Source organism: Sardina pilchardus, chromosome 10 (assembly GCF_963854185.1).
Source record: "Sardina pilchardus chromosome 10, fSarPil1.1, whole genome shotgun sequence".
In the NCBI taxonomy this organism is placed as follows: domain Eukaryota; kingdom Metazoa; phylum Chordata; class Actinopteri; order Clupeiformes; family Clupeidae; genus Sardina; species Sardina pilchardus.
The window spans coordinates 21,621,354-21,643,853 of NC_085003.1; the positions used below are offsets into that span (position 1 = coordinate 21,621,354).

At 42.1% G+C, this 22,500-nt stretch overlaps 2 protein-coding genes and 2 long non-coding RNA genes across 4 annotated transcripts in view; 3 read left to right on the top strand and 1 right to left on the bottom strand.

Moving 5' to 3' along the window:
- Positions 1 to 22,500, bottom strand: part of shank3a (SH3 and multiple ankyrin repeat domains 3a) — a gene marked incomplete in the record, with an annotated part of 273,016 nt that overhangs the window by 76,756 nt on the left and 173,760 nt on the right. The window contains 2 exon segments of the mRNA XM_062546483.1: positions 2,704 to 2,770; positions 5,552 to 5,629. Coding sequence (XP_062402467.1) covers positions 2,704 to 2,770; positions 5,552 to 5,629 — 145 coding nt within the window.
- LOC134093659 (uncharacterized) lies at positions 7,765 to 8,996 on the top strand. The gene is made up of 3 exons (XR_009940370.1): positions 7,765 to 7,852; positions 8,482 to 8,644; positions 8,863 to 8,996. It is a non-coding gene; the product is annotated as an uncharacterized LOC134093659 (long non-coding RNA).
- Positions 13,603 to 19,438, top strand: LOC134094763 (uncharacterized). The gene is made up of 3 exons (XR_009940493.1): positions 13,603 to 13,663; positions 15,688 to 15,749; positions 19,202 to 19,438. It is a non-coding gene; the product is annotated as an uncharacterized LOC134094763 (long non-coding RNA).
- Positions 20,273 to 22,500, top strand: part of LOC134094153 (uncharacterized) — a 3,678-nt gene continuing 1,450 nt past the window's right edge. The window contains exons 1-3 of the mRNA XM_062547557.1: positions 20,273 to 21,124; positions 21,214 to 21,273; positions 21,423 to 21,488. Coding sequence (XP_062403541.1) covers positions 20,323 to 21,124; positions 21,214 to 21,273; positions 21,423 to 21,488 — 928 coding nt within the window. The 5' untranslated portion in view covers positions 20,273 to 20,322. The remainder of the gene's footprint in view (positions 21,125 to 21,213; positions 21,274 to 21,422; positions 21,489 to 22,500) is intronic.

Sequence of the window (22,500 nt, forward strand, 5' to 3'; positions counted from 1 at the left end):
TTATCACACCTATTCATGAGAGTCTGCTGAACACACACACACACACGCACACGCACGCGCGCACACACACACACACACACACACACACACACACACACACCTCTCTCAGCCATGTGCTGTAAGTAAGCTACTAAAGCCCTGTTGGCTTTTGACGGGTGTAACAGCTCCTAGGTTCCCAAAGGTCCCTCCTGCTAAAATGACTGCGTATGCTCCCAACCAGTGGCGCTCGGGGAGCAGTGAGGGGTTAGGTGCCTTGCTCAAGGGCACTTCAGCCGTGGACTGGTCGGGGATCGAACCGGCAACCCTCCGTTCACAAGCCTAGTAGGCCACGGCTGGGAAGTTGCCTTGGCAAAAGCACCTCAGCTTCCTGAGCTGTGCAGTTGGGCAACGAATAGTGTAAGGCCCTTGGGGTCTGTCCTGAGTCAGAGCAAGACTCTGAAGATTCTCCCACATGTTATACAGATAAGAGGGAGATGTTTAGTAGTTATAAACCCAGCAACTCCCATGCTGCACTATAAGGGTGCCGTTTGAAACCTTTAAAAATATATATCTTAGTGTGATTTCAAAAGGATCTATTTGCTGTACAAAACCTTTTCAAAAGAATTTTGTACAGAAAATATTGTAAATATAACGTATATAGTGTTCGAAGAATGTCCCATGGATTCTATCTGGAGTTTCAATTCTCAGGACAGTTGGAGAAGGAGGGCTTGATAAACAGTGGTCCTCAATGGAAAGGGTTAGTATTAGGAGTTAGGGGTCAGATTTATGGTGTCCCAAACAGTCATGTTCCTCATCTTATCATAGGCAACCCAACAGGCCTGTTGCAGTCAGTTTTGGCAGTTATTTTGCATTTAGGACAGGGCCTGTGCCATCCTAAGTTAGGATTCCTAAATTAAGAAATTCTTGAGTTAGGATGGTTCTGTTATGGCCAAATTCCTATCTTAAGTTAAGATAGGATGTTGTCCTAAATGTAGTTAGGAAACGTGCTTCTGTAATACCAAAGATCCTAAATGCCATCCTAAACTGAGATAAGATAGGATTTCAGAGTTAGGAAGTTTCTGTAATGAGGCCCCAGGATTAGGTACAGTAGAGGGGTGCCCATGTTGTCATGTGGGGAGTGTCTGGCTCATTCTTGTCGTAAGAGTGCTTGTTTTTCACTTGCTGAAACAGAAAGATTTTCTTCCAGTGGTAGTTCCAAAACCTGGAACGCCCCCAGCTGGAGATACTTAAAACACCTCAGCGCTTCAAAGAGGAGTGCTTCAGTACGTGACTAACAGCCCCAGTGTTGCTGACAGGAGCACTACGTGGCTAATGGCCCCAGCTGCTGACAGGAGAGCTACGTGGCTAACGGCCGCAACGGCAGCACTGCTAATAATAATGCTAATGCTAATTGAATGTAATTCTATGTAAAGTGCTAACATGTGGCTAATGCCCCAGCTGCAGTGTTAGTAACAATGGTATGTAATGCCAGTGCTAATTCTGTGTTGTGCTACATGTAGCATGTGAGTAAAAGGCCTGCTTTTGCTTTCTACCCACTGCCCCTACAAATCTAACTACAGTATAGTGAACAAAAATAGAAACAGAACAGATTTGTTTCAAAAGGTTAAATAAAATATCTAAGATTGCTTTCATGCACACAAAAGGTTTATCTCACTCAAATTCTGTTCAGAAATGTGGTCAAATCCGTATGAGTGAGCACTTGACCTTTCCACTCCAGTTCAAGAGCAACAACTCTCGTGGACAGTTCTGCTGTCAGCATGCCAACTGTCCACTCCTCCAAATGTGACATCGGTGGCACTGTGTTGTGTGATTTAAAAAAAAAAACCGGCACATTTAGAGTGACCTTTTTATTGTGAACAGTCCGAGGAGGATTGCTGTATCTGTGCAATAATAATGCATTTTAATCAGCATCCTTTGATATTGCCACACCTGTCAAATAGATGGATAGCTGTGCTGTGGTGTGTGTGCTGTAGTCAGTAGGGGTGTTGTGTGTGTTGTAGCCACTGGCTGTGCTGTGGTGTCTGTGCTGTAGTCATACTGTAGGTGTGGTGTGTGTGTGTGTGTGTGTGTGTGTGTGTGTGTGTGTGTGTGTGTGTGTGTGTGTGTGTGTGTGTTGTAGCCACTGGCTATGCTGTGGTGTGTGTGTGCTGTAGTCACTAGGTGTGGTGTGTGTGTGTGTGTGTGTGTGTGTGGTGTAGTCACTGGCTGTGCTGTGGTGTGTGTGCCGTAGTCCCTAGGTGTGTGGTGTGTGTTGTAGCCACTGGCTGTGCTGTGGTGTGTGTGTGTGTGTGTGTGTGTGTGTGTGTGTGTTAAGGTGCTGCAAAGCTGTGACTCATGCTGCATGTAGCGAGTTGCTGAGCTTCCCCAGGGCTGAATGCAAGTAATTGAAATCTCTTAATGCCTTCATGTAAATGGTACTTTGCAGGTACTGAGTCAGACAGCAAATGCACAAAGAGAGGTCGTACTGCCAGCCACTGCTGTTCTGAATGACCCCAAGATAGTGTTCATATGTGGTATGCAATATGCGATAAAGAGAGGGGAAACAAAGACACCTCTCTTCACTCAAATGCTCTAGTAATAGTATTGACCGATGCAGTATTAATTAATTGAGAGAGTGAGAGAGAAAGAGAGAGAAAGAGAAAGAGAAAGAGAGAGGAGTTGGAGGAGATTTAGCTAGAGGAAGGAAAAATCAGCTCAACTTACCAACATCTGATGCTTTGTGATTCTTAATAATATCTGCCAGATCAAAATTCCCAGCAATGATGGCCACCTGTGTGTGAGACGGAGGGAGACAAAGAGAGATGGAGAGAGAGAGAGAGAGAGAGAGAGAGAGAGAGAGAGATGAGTGGGTATAACAGACAAACGGAAAGAGAGAGAGAGAGACAAACAGTAATAAAGTGAGTAAAGTACAAACAGGGGGAATAATTAGATGAGAACGTAATAGTCTCAAAAGAGTCAAAGTAGCACCCCAAAAACGCAAACATAAAGTGGCACCCCAAAAACACAATAACATAAAGTAGCACCCCAAAAACACAAACACATAACATAGTACACCAAAAACAAAAACAAGAGAGAGTGAACAAGAGGATGAGAAAGAGGAGGGAGAAAGATATATGAGAGAGAGAGAGAGATGGATGAGAGAGAAGGAGAGAGATAGATGGGAGAGATGGATTAAAGAAAAAAAGAGAGAAAGAGAAAGGGAGAGATGGATAAGAGAGAATGAGATGGATGAGAAAGAAAGAGAGAGGGAGAGATGGATGAGAGGGAAAGAGAAAGGAAGAGATGGATGAGAGAGAAAGAGAGGGATGAGAGAAAGAGAGAGAGGGGAGAGGGATGAATGAGGGGTGTTTTGTAAAGTTGAATGGTGTATTTGCGACAGCTCTCTCAGGTGAACTATGGAAGAAGCATCAAGCAGCTAACCAGCAAGCCTGCACACACACACACACACACTTGGTGACCATGGTAACAAGAGGGGAGAGCTGAGCTCTGACTCCACGAGGAAGGACAGAACTCAGCTAACCTCAGCATGGACACACACACACACACACACACACACACACACACACACACACACACTCACACACTACATCTCTTAAACTCTCAATCCAGCTCAGTTCTACCTTCTGAGCTTCTCTAAATCAATACCTTTCTTTTTTTGTTTTATCTAAATTCATTGTTTCATATTTTTCTTCCTTTAAATGTGTTTATCTTATTTGCTGTTAAGCACCTCACAGTGTTACAGTATAACACACAGGAGGACATGCCAGTGGGGGGGACAGACCTATTGTGCAGTTAATGCAAGACAAATATCTACAGAGCCTTGTGTTTATGTGTGCAGGTGTATGTGTGTGTGTGTGTGTGTGTGTGTGTGTGTGTGTGTGAGTGTGTGTGTGTGTGTGTGTGTGTGTGTGTGTGTGTGTGTGTGTGTGTGTGTGTGTGTGTGTGTGTGTGTGTGTGTGTGTGCATGTGTGAGTGTGCACATGTGTGTGTGTGTGTGCATGTGTGTGTGTGTTGTAAACCATGTGGTTACTGTATGTGTATCACATAAATCAGGAGCCTCCGCAACACTGGGAGCTCATTATGTAACTCCACAGGGAGTTCTCCCGGGACATCACTAATGCAAACACCTAGTCACTCTGAACCAGATAACATACACATGCATTTACTGAATAAACACACACACACACACACACACACACACACACACACACACACACACACACATATATATATATACTCATATATGTGCATGGACGCAGGCACGCGCACGCGCGCACACACACACACACACACTCATATACTCATATATGTGCATGGACGCAGGCGCGCGCACGCACACACACACACACACACACACACACACACCCCAATAGCGGAGCATGTCCTGGTGTAGTCTCAGAGCCCAGCAGTAATCTACCAGAGAGTCCCAGTGACACTCGGAGATGATGGATTTCTCTGCCCTACTTCTATTCCCCCCTCTCTCTCCCTCTCTCTTTCTCTCTCCCTTTATCTCTCATTCTCTCTCTTTCCCTCTCTCCCTTTCTCTCTCTCATTCTCTCTGTTTCTTTCCCTCTCTCCCTTTTTCTTATCCCCCCATTTCTCTATCTCTCTCTCTCTCTCTCTCTCTCTCTTGCTCTTCATCTCTGTCCTCTCTCCCCCTCTCTTACTCTCTCTTCACCCCCGCCACACACACACACACACACACACACACACACACACACACACACACACACACACACACACACAGTCTTCTCTTCTCTGTCTCCTCCATCTTCAGTTGGTCGCAGTGATGGGAAAACCAATCACTCACTGAGGATGTTTTCCTTCTCTCATGATCCCCCTCTTTTCCTCTCCTCTCCTCTCATGCTCCCCCTCTTTTTGTCTTCTCTTCATGATCCCCCTCTTTTGTCCTACATCCCTTTCATTCTCTCATTCTCTCTCTCTCTCCCTCTATACGGCACTCTCTCTTTTCCATACATGCATCTCTATCTGCCTCTTTCCCTCCAGTGATTGCTCAGGCTCCCCCTCTCCCCCTCTTCCTCTTCCTCTCCCTCTTCCTCATCCTCACACTAGAGAGCAGTAGCTGCTGTGTGCTATTCGTTGAGTCTTTCTGTGAGGTCAGACATGACAGCGGAGATCATGGACACACACACTCACACACACACACACACACACACACACAGAGACAAGGTCTGTGTTCAAAGGTCTGCAAACAATTCTTACAGAAGTTCCCAATTTGCACCCCTACTCATAACAGTAATGTAATCTTTTTTTTTCCATTAACATACAGTATGAGTAGGATTGTATGACAACAGAAAACTCTCACATACAGAAACTGCAATGTTTCTCTCTCTCTCTCTCTGTCTGTCTGTCTCTCTCTCTTTCTCTCTCTCTCTCTCTCTCTCTTGCTGGACAGACACACACACACACACACACACACACACGCTTTCATCTTCTAGCTGTGCCATCGTCTCAGGTGTGTTATCACCGTCACTGCCAGGCATGCGACAGGTACATGTGTGAAGGTATCAGGCACACTCAGCACTCTCACCTGGAAGGCAGTTTGGCTGTTGTAGTTCTTGATCTCTTTGTTGGCTCCTCTGAAGAGCAACACCCTGGCACAGCTATCCTGGAGAAGGAGAAGGAGAGAGACACAGATGTGGGGACAGACAGAGAGAAGAGAGGGATAGAGAGAAGAGAGAGAAAGAGGGGAGAGAGAGAGAGAGAGGGGGAGAGATGGTGTTAATGGTCATAGCAACAGTGATAATATAAGTGTAGCAGTATTACTAGACCTCCACAGCCTCACACCATTAGACTTTTCACAGGCGTGTGTGTGTGTGTGTGTGTGTGTGTGTGTGTGTGTGTGTGTGTGTGTGTTTGTTTCAAGGTTTACAAGGACCGTTTTCAAGACATTTCAAAGAGTAATGAGGACACACCCGTTTAGGAGGACATTTGGCTGTCCTCGTAAAATAAACCTGTTTAAACGTTTTCTCTGCATGTTTTAATACCTAAAAAGTGTTTTTCTCAAAAGTCTTTTTATACCAAAAACCTGAGAAATGTTGTAAATCTGTGTGTCCGCCACTGCCCCCTATCGGTGGTCGCGGTCCCTGGTTCACGACACTCAGGCGCGGGAGATTATACACAACCGCGGGAGATTATACACACAACCGCGGGAAAATAGACGCTAATTCAACACTGCGCATGCGCACATTTTGGAGAGCGCTACGCCTACATCTGCCAGACTGCCATCAGCTGATTCCGTTTCCTCTGGAGATGCACATTGTGGAGAGCAGGTAAGAAAATTAACGAAACGTTTTAATAGATTCCAATGACAAGTAGGTATGTTAGTAGCCCATACAATATGACTGTGGTTAAATGACATTGAACGACATACTGTTAAAAAATAAAGACGTAGGTCTACAATTAACTAGGCTACTGTGTCATTTAGATTCCATAGTAAATTCCATTTATCGATAGCCTACTACACAGCCCAGAGATAACGCCAATATAAGTTAAGTCATAGACTCTATTCCATTTTAATTCCCGGCGATTCTACCAGAATAACCTATTGGTAGGTAATTTACTTGATGACCTAGGGCTGTCAGCTGGCTGGCTCGTGCATGCTATTGCCAATGCTAGCCTATAGCATAGCCACCGGAGCCTCGGTAGTTCATGGTCTACCTTTAGCCGGCTAGGTAGCCTGGATGCTAGTGGTGTAGATATTTGAACTACCAAAAATAAATTAGCCAAGGAGCAAAACACCAAAGTTGGCAGGTAAGTTACGAGCAGTATTGTTGAAAGATGGCATATCGATGTTACTACATCGGGAAAACGTTTGTTAAGATTAACTGTATTATATTCAGAGTATGCCTATTGGTAGATTGCTAACTAACAAATGAAAACGTATAGCCTACATTCAACAGGTCGTGTTGGACAAACTAAGCTTTCGTCAAATAACAGTGCTTTATGAATACATTGGCAGACAGCTGAACACGTCTTTTGTTTTCGTTTGCTTTTCATCAGAGGCATCGGATTTTTACTAATGTCAATTCCGCTAGCAAAATGCATTCAAACGTAGCTCTTTATGCAAACGTTAGCATTAGTTTGGGCTTCTGGCCAGGGGGGTAGGGGGTTTAAATGGCCTCGTAAGCTTTATGTTCAGCGCATACAAATGTTGACACGTTTTCACAATATATCGTGTTGGTTAAGCTAATGAGTGATTTGCCTCTAATTGTGTAGGCTTCATCCTTTGGCAGCGTAGCCTATGTCTTGTACTTTGTTTTTGTATTTTTCGGTCGTGATTCTCTTCATTTGGATCAATGTTTCGTAGCCACGTCTTTTTTGGTAATGATAAAGTTAATATTATGTCTACCAGGGGTCCCTCATTTGGGGTTTTGGTTTGAGCTTCAAAACATTGCTTAGTTGGTCAACATGGCATATGCATTGTCATTTAGTATCTGAGCATAAGGTGGAAGATTAAGCAAAGCATGATTACATCAGGGAAATGTTATGTGAATGTTATGAGAGCATAGAACTCAATTGAAACAGTTTGAACATCCATGGTATTAATGGGTTTCATCAGGTCCCTTTCCACAGGTGTAGTAATCAAGCACCATGCAATCTGCATTGATAATCAATGCTTGATTTTATACACCTGTGGAAAGGGACCTGATGAAACCCATGAATTAGAGAGATGAAAAGTGGTCATGTTTTGGTGTTTACATTTTTGTTCTTAATTTCCTTTAAGTCATGCCATGGATAACTACTCCCCTTCAGGATGCCACTAATCACATCCTTGCAGGAAGAGACAAGAATGCAATGTTAGAAATCAAATATATTAATCCAGTTAAAGGTGAGTGACTTTGATGCACTGTAGGCTAGACTGAGGGGTTACACTACTCTGGTTAGCACCATACTAAGCTCAATCTTTTAAGATTGAACATTAATATGGGTAGTCTGCGCTTTATTTCTACTGCACAAGAGGCGTGATCAATGGGCATCATTCAAATGACTCTAGTCCTTCAACCAATCAGACCCAATCTGGTACATCTTTTGGATAAGCTAGTTTGTGATTCGACCCAAAGGTTGTGGACAGGAAGCAGGGGAGATGGATGTGCAGGTTTCCAGCCTGAGCTGCTGGGCGAAATCCAAATTTGCCGGCAGGTCAGGCAGGGTTCCCCCAGCCTAAGGTTACACGCAACAGGTTCTTGAATTGATATTGTCACCAGTGGTTTTCAGTCTATGACTATTAATTGTACATCAATATAAATTAATAAAGTTGTTAATAGTGTTTCAATAATATTTTAGTTAACAGTGGGATTAATGTATTCATTATTCTACATGTAGAACTACAAATAAGCACAACCTTGTATTGTAGCAATTTATTGGCACAATTACATTTTCTGCGATTATTTGCAGTGCTGAGTTGTATCCAATGGATAGTCTGCTACCCTTGTGTCTCTAATAATGTTGTGTCTGCAGGTCGTGGTATCTTCACTTCAGCTGTTTTCAATCAAGGAGACTTTGTGGTGGAGTATAGAGGGGAGCTCATTGATGCAGCTGAAGCTGAACATAGGCGTAAACTGTACCACAGTGCATGTTCAATCTTCATGTTTGACTTCAAATGGAAGCGGAAGACATGGTGGTAGGTTCAGAATGACTAATATGTTTAGATTTCTATAGTGAGAAGTCAGGATTTCTGAAGTGAAGACCTCATGTTGCAATTAACTGTGCGTTGAACAGCTACTGTAATAGTTGTATTGGATGTTGCCATTAGTGTAGTTGCTTACAAATTAAAGTACAATTAAAATTAATTTGTCACTATAAACGTCTGTTTAGTGCATGATGTTTGTTAATTTGCAGTATTGATGGAGCACTTGAAGATGGATCATTTGGACGACTGGTAAACGATGAGCACAAGTCACCAAATTGCAGAATGAAGTTGATTGAAGCAGGAGGGAAGCCACATATGTGCCTTTTTGCACTGAAGGAAATTGTGTCCGGAACTGAAATCACTTATGACTATGGTGGGAAGGAATGGCCCTGGCGCAAAAAGGTGGGTCATTTTGATTTCTTTCCCCCCTATGAATTGGAGTCAATATAGCCTATATTTTGACATCTTGATAACAATGAAATCATCTCTGTCTTAAAAGCCACTGTGTGTTAAGCTGTCAGTTTCATGATGCCACTGAAATTACACAATACCCATCACTAGCTAGTGCCAACAATTATAACCAAGAAATAGAAGTCTCTTCTTGGTGATATTCAGTCTGGTTTTCGGTCAATCTTGTAATCTTGAATTTGCATAACTCGCCCAGGTGATGCCAGCTAGTTTATCTGTTTACGTTGTCCTGTATGTTTTGTAGGTTCCCCTTACTGTTACAAGCACTGCTGCTCAAGAGTCTATTAAAGACAGTTTCCAAGACCAAATCATGTCATCCACAGTCTTTATTGAAGGTCAGTGGCTGTTTGACTTAATATTTTATCTAGTTGTCAATGGTGTGCTGTAGATGAGGGAGAAACATTTATGCCACTTATTGCCATCTTAACTGAGATGGTTTTACTTAGTTATGGTGGACATATAAACCTATTGTTTCCCAGTGAACCATGTGAACCAGTGATGGTGTGGTTGCTTCTAGAGTGAAACTCAACCCCACCCTCCCTGGCCTTCCTCATATATTTTTTCTGTATTCTACAGAGACCAGAGAGAGACCAGAAGTCCAGTCCTGCAATATGACACCAGGCAGTTCAGCTTGTGAGGTTAGGTTGAATACAGTTGTCTTTCAAAGCAATAAGTTCTATCAGAGACGGTTTATAAAGCGAGACGAGTCATATGAGGGTCAATCCTGGTGTCCCTGTGACGTAGTGCCACTCCCATTTAGGAGGCAAACGGGAGAAATAAACCTTATCTCGGATTATGACCATTCCCTTAGCCCTACATTCAGCAATGCAAGTAACGAACCCATATTCTACAAGGCACACGTCTTTCTAACATTCCCACATTGAAATCGTATTTTCCAGCGTGATAAATACATAGAAAAATAACTTTGTTCACGACCTGTCCCTCCTGACCTGACCTGTCTCCGCTAATTGCGCAGGCCACCTGTTATCAACGGCACACTGCTTCTGCTGCTTCTACACTGGTCTACTCGTCACTGATCACGCCCAGATAGGAGGCGGAAGTGGGCCCCATTTCATTCCATTGAAAACCCCCTTTATGATTCATCTTCCTTACTATACGATCTTTGGTTCTGTTGTTTTACAATGGCTAAGGAAATAAGTAGGAAAGTAGTATTATATGAATGAGAGCACAGTAAAATATAGTGAATTATTTGTAAATAACAATTCTTCCACAAAATATATTTTCTCTAGCTGAATTGTTAGCAAGTAATTCATAAATGCAGACAGCATAGCTTTTCTAATGGTGTACTAATATAGAACAAAATGCAGCCAGAAATGTGTTATTGTGGGAATTTTACAAGAGGATGCTGAATGACAATACATTTAATTGAATTGAATATTTGTGTAAAACTCACATATGCATTTTTATGTTTAACTTGTTTAGACACAGCTCAGTGGTGCAAGCTTCCCTTCTGGCCAACACTCCATTGCAGAGCTTGGTGACGATGCCCATGACTTGGAAGCCAATGTTTTCTCTTCAGACTTATACAGAGGTGAGTCCTTGCTTGAATTAGCAATGTTTGGTTAATACTGGGGTCTTGCAAAGTTCTGCGCCTTCATATCCTGTGTTCTCTTCAACAGATGCAGAATTGAGAGCAGAGTGTCAGTCATTTATTCCCACACCAGACAGCCCTGCACATGAGGTTAGTTTGAATTCAGCTGTTTATTTTGGGATGTATGAATGTTTAGAAATTATTGTAGTTTTGTAAGGGACATTTTTATCAATGAATTACGAATCTGAAATCTTTGTCGGGACAGATAGTCGTCACTTAACACTGTTACCCTGGCTACATCATTTTGAGTGTCATGAACTTAAAGGAACACTTCACCATTTTTTCATATTAAACTACGTTATTCCCTTGATTAAGACGAGTTGATGCATACCTCTCACGTTTCAATGCGTGCACTCACTGGCCTTGGCACGCGGCGCAACTTTGATAGCACTTAGCTAGCCCAGTTCATTCATTAGGATCCAAACAGAGATGAAGTTGGAAGCGACCAAACACCTCCATGTTTTCCCTATTAAAATGCAGTTACACGAGTAGTCACATGACTAAGTATGGTGAGACAAAATAAAACGTGGTGCATTTCTAAGCAGGTAAGAGGGGTAACTATATTGTGTGGTGCAGTAATATCCTCACTCTTGCACTTTCAGTTTCACTTTGAAGTGAGGATATTACTGGGCCGAGTCTAAGGTCCCTATTGTTATTCCGCCACACAATATAGTTATCCCTTTTGCCTGCTTAGAAATGCACCACGTTTAATTTTGTCTCACTATACTTGGTCGTGTGACTACCCGTGTAACTATATTTTAATAGGGAAAGTGAGAGGTATGTATCAACTCGTCTTAGTTAAGGGAATAGCGTAGTTTTATGAAAAAACGGTGAAGTGTTCTTTTAAAGGTTTGAGTGAGGGTGTCCTTTTAATGTGTAATGGACTGTACCAGTTTATGCCTGTTCATCTTTGTATATTGCTGTCCTTTTTTTAGGTGCACTGTGTCAGGGGCCAGTGTAGCACTTCGACTGCAAAAGAGGGGATTGGAGAAGTTAGTGTCCAGCCGCAGGAGGTGTCACCCCCTGTGTTCTCAACAGACTTTGCCAGTGGTCAGTTATAGTTTTGAATAAATGTTGTTAACTTCTGGCAATGCATGTCATGCTTGCTAAAGATCTGCAGCATGAAAAACATGTGGCAATATCAGGCCATTTTTAGTGAGGGATGTGAGTCGGGAATGTTATGGCTATATGTGGTTTTATGACTTGAGGAAAGTTAAGCACTGAATCTCCCTGTGTTCTCTTGTACAGAGACCAAATCGATATTGGAATGCCAATCATCCAGATCCACACCAAACGACTCTGCATGTGAGGTGAGTTTGAATTTATCTGTACTTTGAAATTGACCAATGATTGAAGTACTGTGATGTTCCATGGAACACAATTTTCAATGTTTTAGTAAGCTTCTTGAAGCTACATTAGAAATGCAGTCTATTCAGTACGGATGGTCTTTACTAACCATGATGTCCCCCCAACACTGGTGTGTGTCTGAGTGTGCCATACACTGGGAGTTCAATAGTAGAAATGCCTTCTATTCAGTACGGATGGTCTTTACTAACCATGGTGTCCCCCTAACACTGGTGTTTTTCTGAGTGTGCCATACACTGGGAGTTCAATAGTGGAAATGCCTTCTATTCAGTATGGATGGTCTTTACTAACCATGGTGTCCTCCTAACACTGGTGCTTTTCTGAGTGTGCCATAAACTGGGAGTTCAATAGTGGAAATGCCTTCTATTCAGTATGGATGGTCTTTACTAACCATGGTGTCCTCCTAACACTGGTGCTTTTCTGAGTGTGCCATACACTGGGAGTTCAATAGTGGAAATGCCTTCTATTCAGTATGGATGGTCTTTACTAACCATGGTGTCCTCCTAACACTGGTGCTTTTCTGAGTGTGCCATACACTGGGAGTTCAATAGTGGAAATGCCTTCTATTCAGTATGGATGGTCTTTACTAACCATGGTGTCCTCCTAACACTGGTGTTTTTCTGAGTGTGCCATACACTGGGGGTGCCTCTCATTTGGCTTATATACGTCCTCCCTTCCGCCTTGATCCTCATTGATCTACATAAAGAATGATGGGGCGGCAACAATGGGATAGTCTATCCGGTTTTAGTTATACAGTAGATCAGTGGGAACGCCCCTCGAGCATCGAGGATCGAGGAGAGATGTTGAGAGGCACCCTGGGAGTTCAATAGTGGAAGTCTGAGTGTTTGTCCTTCAGACTGTTAATGACATCCACAATGTCCTTGCATACCATGAGTTTGTCTGTGTAACAAACACATGCACAGATTTTTACCCTTTTTCACAAAATTACTTTAGTTTATTAGAATTGTTTTTACTTTTGTTGCTTTACTTAAATAGATTTCTTAAATATCTTAAATAGTTCATTAACATATTTCCTTGCTGTTTGCGGTTATGTAGTTCTGTGGCTAGGAAGAAGAGAATAATCAGTTTCATTGCACCTATCAGTTGGTTACTCACTGTTTCGCTAGTGGCCTGTATTGTGTAAACACAGGGCACAGTTTCAGTTTTTTTTTTTTTTTTTTAAACGTCAGAGTTTCAAGTATATGCATATATGTTTCTTGTGTGTGATGAGTGACATCCCAACAGTTAGCCAAACAGGAAGTCAGGAATTGAATAGATATGTTTCACTATAATATCTCAAAAAGTAACTTCTTTCCCCCTATTTATCTCTCCTGATGGATTTGTAGAAAATGTTGTGTGAAAGTAACAGCCAATTTTTTTTATTTGTTTTTTTAATTCATTATATAATTTGTATGTGTAAATGTTAACATTTATTTCATGTTTCACAACATTTTTGCCACAGTGTACAATTCATCAGCTGGTTTTTGAAATGGTGAAAATTGACGAATGCTGGATATGTCATTCACCTTTGACATCTATCAGATGGTGCGGTCTAAGATGCAAACGTAAGTGTGTTTTTCATCTTCTCCCAATTAATGCATTTCTCAGTATGCCATAAATAGTTTAATTTCATGCCATGAGTCCGTTCCAGTCTCACAACTATAAAGCATAAAACCATGTTGATTGAATGTTTTATCATTTCAAACCATTGCGGTTGAGAACACTGGAGTGGCAGATACAATGACGTACCAAGTGAGGGAGTTTGCAAGCGGAGGCACGTGGCAGAGAACAGTGAGCATACGTGCAAACTAGTCACCTTTTGGCAAAATGTACCGTTTTGGAATCAAAATAGGCCATTTGCGTAGGCTGGGTAAACCCTGACCTGCCGGCAATTTGGATTTCGCCCTGCAGCTCAGGTTGGAAACCTGCACATCTATCTCTCCTGCTTCCTGTCCACATCTTCTGGATCCAGTCACAAACTAGCTTATCCAAAAGGCACACTCAGATCGTTGATCTTTACACTTTTGGATAGTCCTTCAACCAATCAGTCATCTGAACTATGCCCATTGACCACGCCTCTTATGCAGTAGAAATGCAGTGCAGACTCCCCAGACTAATGTTCAATCTTAAAAGATTGAGTTTAGTATGGTGATAGCCAAACTAGCTACAACCTTAAATGCACGCAAATGTATCGCTCTTTCATCCAGTACGCTGCAGCTCGGTGACATGCATTTTTCATGGACTTGGTTTGATGCGCTGTGTGAACATGGAGCAATGTTTATCATCCTTTGCCAACATTTTTAAAGATTAGCTTGGCAGAAAAGCATAATACACCAACTTTTCATTATGTCTCAGTGAGTGTCAACACAAGCAAAATGCCCTCAAGTCCGTTATGTAATTACACATATGCTCATAAACTTTGAACATGAAGTTAAACCTTCATCGAACATGTACATTTCTTAGAATGTCTATATACTCGAAATGCCTGTCCAATATAGCCTGGCTTGCGCCTACCACTTCTCAAATGAGACGTGGTCTGGCAACCAGAAGTAAATTTTCTCGTATTTGAAAAAATGCCCAGTTCCGTTCATTGGGCGCTACGGATGTCTATCAAATGTGCATAGCTCCTCATCGTCTTGCTTTACCCCCTCTTCTGTGATTGGTCCCCTATCTCAGGCGAAAATTAGGGCAGTAGCTTCCAGACTGTCTAAGCAGCGTGAATCAAATCACTGCGCAAGGCAGGATGGGAACACTCAGGCCATGTCCAATAAGCATCTACAAGTGTTTTTTTTTTTTTCTAACATTTTCTAAATTTGTGCCGTCCAATAAGTCACTGGGCCTATCTTTACGCATCTGAGTTGATAATAGATCGAGTGGGCTTTTCAAGTCGCCTTTGAATTTAGAATGTAGTGGTCATGATGAACAAAAACTTTAGGCCTAATAAATCCAGACCTAATTCAATAGATCCACCAAGCAATTGGCAATCCAAATGATTCTAGTTGTCTCCACAGCTTTTAAATTACTTTCCTTTTATTCCCACAAGCCTTCTTAGTTAATGTAGGATAAACATTTCAGCATTTCTGTTCTTCCATTCTGCCAGAAGTCTTTGGGCCAAGAATGCATTTTGAAACATGGCCTATATGGCCTCACACCTTGCACATTACACGTTACAAAAATAATCGGTCTTTGATCAGGTCAGGCTACTAATGTATCTGTTTTACAGTAACGATGCTTTATATTCAGGATCTCAAGTATCTTAATTGTTAGGACGATGCCATATGATCAATCTAATGTGTGATGTGTGGGATCACAACATGCATTTTTAACTTTGAATGAGTAATGTACATGCTCTGCCACTCTAGTGAATTCTACCTTAATGGTGGAAACCTGTGTCCTTTTTGTCTAAATTGAATTTTAAAACTGTGCATTTGTACTTAATAGTTCATTTTGTTCACATTTCTTGATTTTATATGTTTCGAAAGTGTGAAGCTGTTTGCATTTAATAAGAAAATTAGTATGTGATTAGTCAGCATGGGAAACTGCTCAATTGTTGTCTAACACTGTGGTTTGCCTAATTTTGTCTATGAAGAATGCTGTGGTGTGTGGCATAGAAACTGCCTCCAGAAATCCTCAGAAGACTGGGATATAGATGTAAGTGTACATTGAAGTAGTCAGGTAGAACCCCAGGATAGGTGTGACATAAGGTACTAATGCAATTTTTTTGCATAATCTGATAGTTTAGGGGGTGTAGACTCAGAATCTGACGGGTGCCGCTCCGGCACCCTTGAGCATTTTCCTTAAAATGACATCATCTGCCACACCCCTTTTTGATCATAGAAAGTCGTCTAAATATACATTAACATATAAACCCATCATGTATGGTATCAAATTAAAGCTCTTCTCATGCAGGAATCAGCTTTGACCATCAAAAAGATAAAAAAAAAAAAGTTTTTAATGACATAATCTGCCACGCCCCCTTTTGTTGACCATAAAAAAAGAACTAGACTCACGTTACTGTATAAAACCCATTATGTATGGTATCAAATGAAAGCTCTTCTCAAACACAAATCAATGATGTCAATTTAAAAAATACATGATGTGTACAAATGTCCTTGTACACATCACAAACATCAAATGTCTCCTCCAAAGAACATTCATTCAATCAGACATTTCTCCCTCGCTGTCATCAGTATCCTCCACTGAAAGTCGAATTTTTATTTGCACACTGCTCATCACCTTTGCAATGGATCCCTGAAGCAGACGACCACCTCGTGACCCAAAGAGAGAGCCATTAAGAGACCAGGAAGGGCAGTACATCTGCTACACATGTGGAGAGTCCGGTCACACCAGTCAACAGTCATGGCCAAGTCACCCGGCAAAGACATGCTCCAGGAGAGGCAAACAGTGCACAGAATACTCCACCAGAGAGCGAACCAAGGCCCCCTGGTTAATCAATGATCAGGAGTGGGCTGGCAGACTGTGTTGACACTGAAGTCGACCAGTTCCTGAAACAAAATGCATTTGGTCACTGCTGGACGGTTGACCTGATGATCTCTGGAGTGAAGACATGCTGCCTTTGGGACACTGGGTTTGAGGTCACCACCATCAAAGAGTCTCACTTTAGAGAACACTTTGGGGAGGAACAGCTAAAGTCCACCCATTGGGTGGAGCCTATGGACTGAACATGCCGGTCCTTGGTTGTCTTGAAGCAGATGTTGAGTGTTTTGGAACCACTCTTTAGTGGCGGTGCATCTTCATACTGAGAGACACCCATCTGGATGTTGTAAAGATGTAAAAATGGGCTCCCTGGCATTATGGGGATGAACATCATCAAAGATCTAGTGACCTCTCTGCTGGGTGTGGATGCAATGAGGATGAAAAGGCTGCTCAACCAGAGGCAAGTGTCCGTCGTGTGTTGGCTAGGGTCAAGAATGAGGTGGAATTCTTGGATTCAGATGGCAAAATTGGGTTTGTCAAGGTGGCTGGCAGAGAAGTGATCACCATCCCACCACACAGTAAGAAGGTGATTGAAGGCTGGTGCCTCCAACAGTGGAATGCCATTCCTGGTGGAAGCCACTCCAAAGATCAGCATCCAGAAGGGGCTTCTGGTTGCCAACATACTCGGAAAGGCAGCAGGTGGAAAAGTCCCTGTTGGGGTTATGAATACCTGTGAGAAGGCCATAAAACTAATATCCAGGGCCAGGGTAGCTGTGGTGTCCAAGTCACAGAGGATCTGTCCAAAAGAGGTGGTGGGGTTTGATGAAATGGATGGGGTATTGCATGTTGAACAGTGTTCAGGCTACCGAAGATGGACACCAATGTATGCCTCTTCCAGTACAGGTAGCTGCAGGAGAGCTTAACTCGGCACAGCATGTAAAGCTTAGTGCACTGTTGAAAAGCTACGGGGATGTCTTCTCAAGCCACGACAATGACTATGGCTACACAACTACAGTGACACATGACATAACATATAAACTGGTGACACCCACCCAATCAAAAGTTCAAGCGACATGTACAGGACATAGTGGGGCAAAGAGAGTAGCAGCCCCTGGGCATCGCCAGTGGTCATTGTGCGAAAAAAAGACGGGAGTGTGCGCTTTTGCTGTGACTACAGAAAGCTGAACATGGTCATGTGCAAAGATGCATACCCACTTCCACGGATAGAGGAGGCGCTTCATGCACTGGGCAAGGCTCAGCTGTTCCCCACTTTGGACCTGACATGGGTTACTTTCAAGTGACTATGGGTGACCAGGATAGAGAGAAGACAGCTGTCTTTACCCCGTTTGGTGTCTATTCTTAAAGCATTAAAGAAATGATAGGATGAAAAATATTGTTTTCTGTAATTCTGGGGGGGGATCCAAGGACAGTCATAATTAATGTGCTTAACTACCTGGGAAGTACCTCACAACATTGCTGTCAAATTCAGTGACAGATTCAAGGGAAATTATAACTAACATGCTAACTAACAAGGGTACATCAGACTTGCTATAATATTCATAATAAAATGAATTACTATTGAATGATTGTATTCCTGTATGTATTAGGCCAGGGGTTCTTAACCTTTTCAACCTTGAGGCCCAATTTGTTATAGTAGAAAGTGGCCCGGGGCCCATTTAATATTCATCATTCACATCCAAAAAGCGCACGTTTTTGTATTTATTGGTAGACATTTCACAAGTGCAATTTCATTACGTTACGTTAACGGTATTTGTTTTTAGACATGGCTGGATTCACTTAATGGTAGCTTTCTGGCGATGAACTTCTGGCCATCCATTCATTCTAACACGTTGGGCAAGTCTCCCCTTTAGTGAAATGTGTAGTGTCAGAATCCCAGCAGTTTTGTAAGGATTCTTGTGAGTGCATAGTTATAACGACAATGTGCTAACGTAGCTAGCAGCATTTGCAGTACATATCCTCGATACAGATATACCCACAAGGTGAATGCAGGGAATTAAGTCTCATGCATTACATATCTCTGATGTCTTCATTTGATAATCTACCCAGTACCACGGCCCTTGCGGCCAACAGGTGCAACACTGAACATGTCTTGCGGCCCTCTGGTTAAGAATCACCGTAAGTCTGGGCCGCGGCCCTGTGGTTAAGAATCACTGTATTAGGCTAAATGGCAGTTCCATCATTTATTCAATTTAATACCAAAATATGACATGATTTAGAGTCAGCTATTATGCGGCAAAAAGGAACGTAATCTGACCTTAAAGGTCACTTTGCAAATGGTATTTTGTTCTCTGAAGGGACCTGAACTATTTTTTTTCATCTTTTTGATGGTCAAAGCTGATTCCTGCATGAGAAGAGCTTTAATTTGATACCATACATGATGGGTTTATATGTTAATGTGAATTCAGACGACTTTCTATGATAAAAAAGGGGTGTGGCAGATGTCATTTTAAAGAAAATGCTCAAGGGTGCCGGAGCGGCACCCATCAGATTCTGAAAGGACACCCCCTAAACTATCAATTTATGCAAAAAAATTGCATTAGTACCTTATGTCACACTTATGCCCAAATTCCACAAAGTTCTACCTGACTATATATCGATATAATGAGTTGTTTTTTTAAATTCATTCATTTCATTCTACTTTACAGGATGATGTAACATCAGCATCTGATGATGAGTACATCCCAGAGTCTGTATCGGATTCAGAAAGCTCAGGGACAGAGTTGAGTGTTGAGTTGCCTGAACCATCCAAAACGTCCCATACCACTAACATGCCTGATTTAGGCGATACTTTTGCTGAACAAGAACACATGAATACACAGGATATCTGTAAGAATTTCCTGGTGGATGTAGAAACTATCGGTGATCTCCAAAGTGACCCCAAACCAGAACCAGAAAGCTCAGAGTCAAACATGCAGAAAACAGTGAGTACCGAAAAGGGTACGGTGGATGTATTAGCCAAAGTAAATCCCCAACCAAATCAGGAAAACTCCTTAAAAGCCATGTCAATTATTGTTTCCTATGTGGAAAACCTCAAACAAACTTTGCACGTCATCTCGAGAGGCATGCACATGAAAATGCTGAAATTGCTCAGGCACTCCAGTTCCCCAAATCATCAAAGGACAGAAAGGTTCTTCTTGAAAAATTCCGAAACCTTGGCAACTTCAAGCATAACTCAGTCGTTAAAACCACAGGATCAGGCTGTCTTAAAGTGAAAAGGAGTTCCAAACAGAGCAGCAGCTCTGAGACGTATGATTACTGCTTGTACTGTAAGGGTATGATATCCAGAAAAGAACTTTCTCGACATATGAAAAGATGTGCTCTGAGACCCGAGAATAATGTTGAAGAGGGACCCAAGTTGAGAGAGAGAGTCTTTGGCATAGCATCTGCTCAATCTACAATGTCCCAGCCAATCTCAAGTGAACTTTGGTCAGTGCTGGGCAAAATGCACAAGGATGCAGTGTCCTCTGCAGTAAGGAATGATCATTATCTCATGCAGTTTGCCCAGTCCCTCTTTAATAAACATGGGAGTGACAGATCAAAGCATGAGTATATAAGACAGAAAGTAAGGGAACTTGGGAGATTACTTGTGACTTTGCGCCACACAACTAGAATCCATAACATGGAAGAGGCAATAAAACCAGGCAACTTCTTCATTCTTACTAGTGCCGTCAAGAGAGTTTCTGGTTTTGATCACCAAAACAACACATTCAAAGCCCCAAGTTTGGCCCTGAAAATTGGGCATTCTCTCAGAAAGATAAGTGACCTCATGATGTGTCGTGCCCTCATGGAAGAGGACCAAGAGGGGATCGATTCCATCAAGAGGTTTCATACACTTCAGAAAACAAAGTGGTCTGAATTAGTTTCCCATTCTGCCTTATCAAACCTGAGCGAGGCCAAATGCAACAAGAGCACCAGGCTTCCACTGGCCAAAGACGTTCAGAAGATACAGTTACATCTTGGTCAGCAAGTGGAATTGGCTAAGGAGAAACTAGCCGATAATCCAGGTGAAGTGGCGCGAATGACTGTAAAAAATGTTGAAGATCGTGACATGTCACAACTTAACGATGACATAAGCACTGGGCTTACAGAAGTTGAGAGGAGACTTTGCAAACAATTCGCCAGAGTGGAATTGAGGGGGGAAAAAGGACGAAATGTTGCGGTGATCCTGACTCCTGATATGACCGCTAACCTGTCACCCCTCATTAGTAAGAGGAAAGAGTGTGGAGTTACTGAAAACAACGATTACCTCTTCGCTGTTCCTTGTAGTCTTGGTCACTACAGAGGGCAGTTTGGTCAATTTGCAGATGCTTGTGGAGCCGAAGATCCTCAAAACCTCAGATCAACTAACCTTCGCAAACAGATCGCCACAATAAGCCAAGTCATGAACTTGAAAGATAATGAACTGGACCAGCTGGCCGATTTTCTCGGCCATGACATTAGGGTGCATATAGAGTACTATCGACTGCCCCAATCAACAATTCAGCTGGCTAAGATCTCAAAACTGCTTATGGCTATGGAGAAGGGAAGTGTGAAGGATATTCAAGGAAAATCTCTTGATGGAATCGGTGGTATGCATCATTTACATTTTGTTGAATATACCTGGTGTATGTGTATATGGTTGATGGTGTAATAACATTTTTACATTGTCATTTAATAGATGACACAGAAGATATGGATACAGGATCACAGCAACTCCCCGATGTTTCCACTCTGCAAGGTAATGTTCAAATGGGGTCCCAAAATGTGGATTTTGTAATTCTATAAGTGAAATATTTAAAATTGGCTTCAAATGTGTAAACTTTTTATTGCCTACCCTCCTTGCTGTGTAGTTGATGCCATTGTTTTTTTGTTTTGTTTTGTTGTTAGACAATGAAGAAATATTGGCTTCTGACACTTTTGGATCGCCTCACCTCTCCGAGACCGCAGCTCAAGGTATAATCTCAATAATGGACCCAAAGTTTGCCCAACATATCTCATGTAATGAGCTGGGATCTGTGGGTTCATTAGATCAGAGTATATTAAAATTGTTTTAGTCAGGAATTTGCCAGTAGTATGTTTGTTAGAAACTTTGTTAGAAGCATAACTTCTTTTAATTTCTCTTCATTGTGACACATATGCTTTATGGTTAGTATTTTGTATTGGTGAAATATTTAAAGGAACACTCCACCGTTTTTTCATATTAAACTACGTTATTCCCTTAATTAAGACGAGTTGATACATACCTCTCAGGTTTCAATGCATGCACTCAAAGGCTCTGACGCACGGCGCTACTTTGATAGTACTCTAGGTAACCCAGTTCATTCATTAGGATCCAAACAGAGGTGAAGTTAGAAGCGACCAAACACCTTCATGTTTTCCCTAAATTCCCATTTTTGTATTAAAATACAGTTCCACGAGTAGTCACACGACCAAGTATGGTGAGACAAAATAAAACGTGCATTTCTAAGCAGGTAAGAGGGATAATTATATTGTGTGGCGGAATAACACTTGGGAGTACTTTGACTCGGCGCAGTAATATCATCACTCTTGCACTTTCAGTTTCATTTTGGAGTGAAGATACTACTGCGCAGAGTCGAAGTGCTCCCAATTACTAGTCCGCCACACATTATAGTTCTCCTTCTTACCCACTTAGAAAAGCGCCATGTTTTATTTTGTGTCACTAACTAGTCGTGTAACTACTCATGTAACTGTATTTTAATAGGGAAAACGTGAAGGTGTTTGGTTGCTTCTAACTTCATCTCTGTTTGGATCCTAATGAATGAACTGGACGCTAAGTGCTATCAAAGTAGCGCCGCGCACCAGAGCCAGTGAGTGCACGCATTGAAACGTGAGAGGTATGTATCAACTCGTCTTAGTTAAGGGAATAGCGTAGTTTAATATGAAAAAACGGTGGACTGTTCCTTTAAAATAGGCTTTTTTATACATTAAGATAACAGCCTAATGT